At 27.9% G+C, this 5,938-nt stretch overlaps 1 protein-coding gene across 1 annotated transcript; it reads right to left on the reverse strand.

The window, feature by feature from the left end:
* Positions 1-2,526: 2,526 nt before the first annotated feature.
* LOC110647775 (bidirectional sugar transporter SWEET4) lies at positions 2,527-5,221 on the reverse strand. The gene is made up of 5 exons (XM_021801752.2): positions 5,064-5,221; positions 4,867-4,903; positions 4,231-4,609; positions 3,576-3,695; positions 2,527-2,961 (listed from the first exon to the last, which is right to left on the reverse strand). Exons 1-5 carry the CDS (start codon positions 5,104-5,106, stop codon positions 2,764-2,766), a joined length of 777 nt encoding a protein of 258 aa, XP_021657444.1. The 5' UTR covers positions 5,107-5,221; the 3' UTR covers positions 2,527-2,763.
* Positions 5,222-5,938: the final 717 nt, after the last annotated feature.

A 5,938-nucleotide genomic window follows, 5' to 3' on the forward strand; every position in this document is an offset into this window, starting at 1 on the left:
GTAATTATGATTTGTTACTTTGATGGGCTAAAATTTATTTAGTAAGAGTTTGAATCATGAGATGGACCAAGTTAAGAATACAATAATAATTGAACTTAAATATTAAAAAAGAAAAAAATTTAGATTGGGCTAGTTGCGTAACATTAGTCGAGTTTGGGGGGCAGCATTAATGTACATATAAACAAATATAATAGGCTCCTCAAAATTCTTTTTTTGGCTAGGGGGATAGTAGCCCCTGCTAGTCCCCCTTAGTTCCCCTGTTGAGTAAAGAAATAGAGAAAAAAAAAATAGTGCAAAAAGTCATCTTTTGAGTGTAAGTTTACTCTACGTCAATGTCTAACAAAAGTTATGAAAAAAGAAAACTATGTCCAGAGTAAACCTATTTTGGTGGATGGGTCTTTTATTTATGTGAATAACGGCATGATTGGAATGATGTATAGGTTGGGAATCAACTTTTTTGGTGTTCTATAATGCAGGATGTGCCTAATCAATGGCGTTAATGCACTGTTGTGCAACTTTGGGGCCCTCGAGGTTGGAGGTGGGATCAACTTTGGTTTAGCTGTTGATACGGCTCTGAGTGTCACAGTGTTGTAGCAACCTCTCTCGGATGTGTGGAATCGTCTTCGGGCTGATAAGCATGGTGTCTCATGGCCTCGTTTTCTTCATTGTAACAACTAGTTGTGCTATGTCTTTCTCATGTTTGAGCCCTCTTTTGAATCCAAAGAAGAAAACTATGTCACTTTATTTAAAGTTAATAAATATTGACAAACAAATAATTTTTAAAATAAAAAAAAAAATTGCTCAACAAGTTGGAAAACAAAAATTTAATTATAGCTTTCACTATACCAATATCATACTAATTCTAACAATAATATTAAATTAATCAACCCACAAACAATATCCAAATACAAAGATAAAAAAATTGCCATATTTAAATTAAGGTAACCAATATTGAAGAAATAATTATTATCTAAAATTAAAAAAAGAGAAAAAATAAACATATCTTAAGAATTGAAGAGATGGGGCAGAAATAAGTGTTTGAGAATAGTAAATGAATAAAAAATGAGCAATGGATTAACGAGAGTTCAAATGAGTTTTAAAAATAATATAAATAAAGAGAAAATGAGTGTAAAGAGTCATCTTTTGAGTATAAGTTTACTCTTTATTAATAATATTTGAGCCAAAAGTTATAAAAAAAAATAAAATTACGTTTCTTTATTTGGAGTTAGTAAATATTGATAAAATATTTTTTAAATAAATAAATAAATAAATATCTTATTATTATTAATAAACTTTAAGATAATTTTGTCAAAAAATTAAAAAAGTATACACAATTATTAATTATTTAAAACGACATATTATTTGTTTATAAATATAAGTATTATTTTATATAAATTAAATAAAATATTATTATTTAATATTTCATATTTAACATAATTTTATAAATCACCTCACAATATTTTCATAAAATGATATAATTTTTTATAAAATAATTAATTAGAAAAAATTAATTTAACAAAAAAAAGTAAAATAAATATATTATATTTTTTAATAATATGATATAAATATTAATTATAAATTAAATTAAATAAACTGTTATGATCTATAATTTTTCACAATGATTGAGTTATCTGTTAACTTTAATGGGTGGCCTACTAAAATAAATAAACTTAATTTTGTATTTATAATTTTTTAATCATTTTTATCACGTGCGATTATCTATAAAATAAAGTAACCATGGAATTTGCACTTTAATAAAGTTGGCTGCTTTTCTCCGCAAAATCCGCGATTTGGTTATCAATTATTGGGCAAGTAGTGGATTTTTGACAATGTCACTGGTTACTAGCATTTGCTTATAAATAAAAATGGAATTATTTTTTTAATAAACAACGGTATAAGGCGAGGACATCGGCTATGACAGACAAGAAAAGGAAAAGGCAATTTAATGTAAAAGGCAATGTATGTGCTAATTTATTAGGTCACGTGGCAATCTAATCCTTCTAATTTTAGATGAATTATTAGTTTTAAAAATTTATTTTAATTTTATTTAAAATTAAAATTAAAATTAACGAAAACATGTCTCTATATGACATCACATATAATATTTTATTTTAAATATATGAATTTCATATAATACATTATAAATAATTAAAAAATACTATCTTTCTTCTCTTTTTTTTTTTTATCTTTTTTATTTTTTTTATATTGTATATCATAAATAATTAAAAATGTTATATCAGCTTTAAAAAATTAAAAAATCAGCTCATTGAAAAGATCTATGAGGCTATTATATTAAATAAATTAAAAATTTTATATTATAAATTAAAATTTAGATATTTTATTATTATAAACTTTTAAGTTGAGGTATTGATTACGTGTGGCTTACATTTTTTTTTTTTTTTTTTTTGAGAAAGTCTTGTTGATTCTAAACTCCTTTTAAAGTTCTATGGTTTTTGCCTCACCAATACAATCCCAATTATTGTAGCATCCATATATAAAAATATGCATCTTTTAGACACTGATTGGTGGTATACCAAAAGCAAATTTATGACATTCTCAAGCATACGCTCACATATGGTTCTTAAAACACCAAAACTACATATAGAAAAACCAATCACAAAACATAGATTGATGAGGCAAAAACCATGGTTGGCTGCTTACGCAGCAAATTGTACCTTTGGTAGGTTACCTTCCCAAATCATTAGGGGGGGAACCCAAGAAACAGGGTCCTACCATTGGAAAATTAGATTGGACTGTCAAGTCCTATTTGATCCCAGAAGCAGAAGAAGCATTGAGAGATGCAGTGTGTGGCTTCTTGGAATCTCCATTCACAACTACTTGTGATAAACCCAACTCGGCTTTCCCTTCCCTTGCTGCTATTTCCCTCTTTGTAGATTTGTAGTACACCGCATACAGTGCCAGTTGCGCCAATGCAAGTAGCGAACCCAACCCGTTAGGAATCTAACAAATACACACACAAAAACTCAGGCTTATCTTAATATAAAAAAGAATGAAATTAAATGTACAACTATTATATTCTTGACCTTATATAAGAATAAATTTAATAATTATTAAATTAAATATTTATATTCATATGCTCATTATACATATTTTAATTAATTCTGTATAAATCTTAATAAAAATTTTAATATAATGGTTATAAAATTCTTGTTGTTAATCTTATATTAGATACATTTTGTAATTAATTCTTCATTTATTTTGCAGAAATTATTTTCTTGAAAAATATTTTTTACATTTTTTATATTTGGACACTCAAAAAATGGTCGATAGAAAACATTTTCCTGGTTAAAGAGAAAATTAAATAATTTAAAAAAAATAATTTCATTTTTATAATCTTATTAAAATGTGAAAACACTTATATACACATTATATAAACACATATCATTAGTTTAATTATAACTAAAAAATAAAAAAATATTTTCATGGAAAACATTTTTTTTGAAAATAATTTTCATAAAATATATTTTTCATATATTATTTTTCTTGAAGCCTATATATATATATATATAGAGAGAGAGAGAGAGAGAGAGAGAGAGAGAGAGAGATGCAATTACAAGGATGAATGGATCGAAAAGGATGAGAGCATAAGTAGACCAGGTAAGACTATTGGCAAAGGAAGCAAGAGATAGGAAGAATGGCATATACTCCACACTATTTGTTGTAATTACAAGCTTCTGCATTGCAAATGGGAAAAAAAAAATCAACATATCTTAATTAAATAAATTATTTACCCCACAAGGTAATATAATATCTTAACATTATAATCTTGCCATTTATAGGAGGGAACAATTAAGTGCAAAGCCATAAATACATGACCAAATACTTAGAATCAAGTGCATGGGCCATGCATTAAATCAAGTACCTATATACTGCAGATATTATATGAAACCATAACACCATTTAAAGATAATCGATTAATATACTAGTAGTTTAATAATTAATTGTCTGTTTTATAAAGTAAGAAATTAGATACAACATAAATAGTCAGTGATATTCATACACTCATTTTGCATTCATAATAAATTAGATCTAAATAAATTTTTCCTATAAAAATCTTTACGCTATTAAAATAAAAAATTAGCTAAAATTTATTACGTTATGATCATACCTCATAATTGAACAAGGGGAAGAACCTAAAATAGTCAAGAAAGTGAAGAACAAACAGTGGCCATTTGTTAACTAGACTAATTACTAAGTTAGAAGACTAACCATGACTGATAATGGGGAGGCATACATCATGATGTTAAAGCATATGCAGATAAACCCCACAATGATAGACCTTTTCTTGGTGGTGTGGGCTAAAGTTAGGACCAGAATGGCAAGGCCAGCGATGAAAATAAGCTCAACAAGCACTATTAGCAGCACTTTAACCCTCTTTTTCTTGTCTGAGTAGATGATGAAAAGGATAATGTAGAGAATTTCAATGGCTGTCCCTGATCCATTTATGGTTATAACCAATAAGCTTTTAGGGTGCACCATGGGCAGCCCATACAGCACCCATACCATGCAATTCAATAAGGTGGCAAGGTAAGGGGTTGGGGAATATTGCTCCACTGCCCTTTTCTTCCATATATGAACAAAAGTTGGCCTGCGAAAATCATAAAAACACAAGAATTATATCCTTTTTATGAAGAATATATAGCAAATCTCTAGTTATGGCATTCTTGTTATCAAATGGGTTCAACCCAAAAATTTTATAAATTAAGCTGAAATATGGGTTGCTTTTGTTTTCTTGACCCCTTTATTATCCTTGTTTCTTCTTATAGCATTTCCTTTATGTATACTCTGTGTGTGTGTGTTTCTTTTTCTATCACCAAATGAAATTAACCGTCACCCAAAGCTTACACTGGTGATAAGAACAAGAAGAGTGAGATGATGTTTCCTGCAAATAAGCAACCAGGGCAATATGAGAGAAACTTGAAAATCAAAATAAAAAATTATGGAGGCTCAAGAAACCAAAAACATAATTTTAATTTGTATCAATGTCTATATATATAGTTGCAAAAAAAAAAATAAGAATAAAAAATAAAATTAAAACCCACCTAGGATACCAACCACGTTTCTAGCAGTATCTGAAGAAACCATAGCTATGAGAAGATACAAAGAGAGGAGAAAGCCAAAGAAAAAGAATTTGCTTAGTTTGAAAATTTTATTCTGCAGAAAGATAAGAGATATGAGACTCGTATATAAAGAGAAGGGGTCCAATCATTAGCATATCAATCATTTATATATATATATATATATATATATATATATTAACATAGTTTTTAAAATTAAATAATAATTAAGAATAATTGGTTTTTGGATTCTATTACCAATAATAATAATAATAATTTTTGAAAATAAAGATGAGATGGAATAAAATTTAAGAAAAACAAAAATTATAGGCTGTTATATATGGTCTTATTCAGTGGACCGCCAATCAAAAATAAAGAGATTGCCATGAGCTTATCTTTGGCAAGTAGAAAACAATTGAAGTTGTAACTTGCACGACTTGCAAAAGCCAATCAAAATTGTAATAACACATGGGAAGTTTTGTCTTCATGGTGAGAGAGATGACTATTGGCACTGCATTCAAGATTTTTCAAAACCCTAGCTAGCTCATGTTTCAGAAATTAACTGATACCCTTTTCTGCAATTTTCAGATAATGGCCTATTGAGAATTCAAGTGCCAGTTTGTCCTACTTTGTGAAAGCTTCAATCAGTGTCGGTTTAGTTTCCTGATGCTATTTTGGGGTCAGCCCTTGAATTTAAGAAGAGCCTAGACAACTTCCATTTAATTGAAAGTGTTGTTGAATATGCAAATTTTGGAAAGGCTAGCTAATTCTTGAATTTTAATCTTTACATGGGCCATTCATTAATTTCCCTTCCCACTTCATGAATTAAATAAAAAAAATTGAAAATGAAAAAAAAATTA

This window comes from Hevea brasiliensis, chromosome 9 (assembly GCF_030052815.1).
Source record: "Hevea brasiliensis isolate MT/VB/25A 57/8 chromosome 9, ASM3005281v1, whole genome shotgun sequence".
NCBI lineage: Eukaryota > Viridiplantae > Streptophyta > Magnoliopsida > Malpighiales > Euphorbiaceae > Hevea > Hevea brasiliensis.

What these genes read in the sequence shown, in the direction of transcription:
- LOC110647775 (XM_021801752.2), bottom strand. Translation starts at nt 5,106, where the DNA reads ATGGTTTCTTCAGATACTGCTAGAAACGTGGTTGGTATCCTAG. An exon ending in AAACGTGGTTGGTATCCTAG is followed by an intron (nt 4,904 to 5,063) that starts GTGGGTTTTAAT and finishes GCTTATTTGCAG; the next exon opens with GAAACATCATCTCACTCTTC. An exon ending in TTTTCGATCCATTCATCCTT is followed by an intron (nt 2,962 to 3,575) that starts GTAATTGCATCT and finishes TGTATTTGTTAG; the next exon opens with ATTCCTAACGGGTTGGGTTC.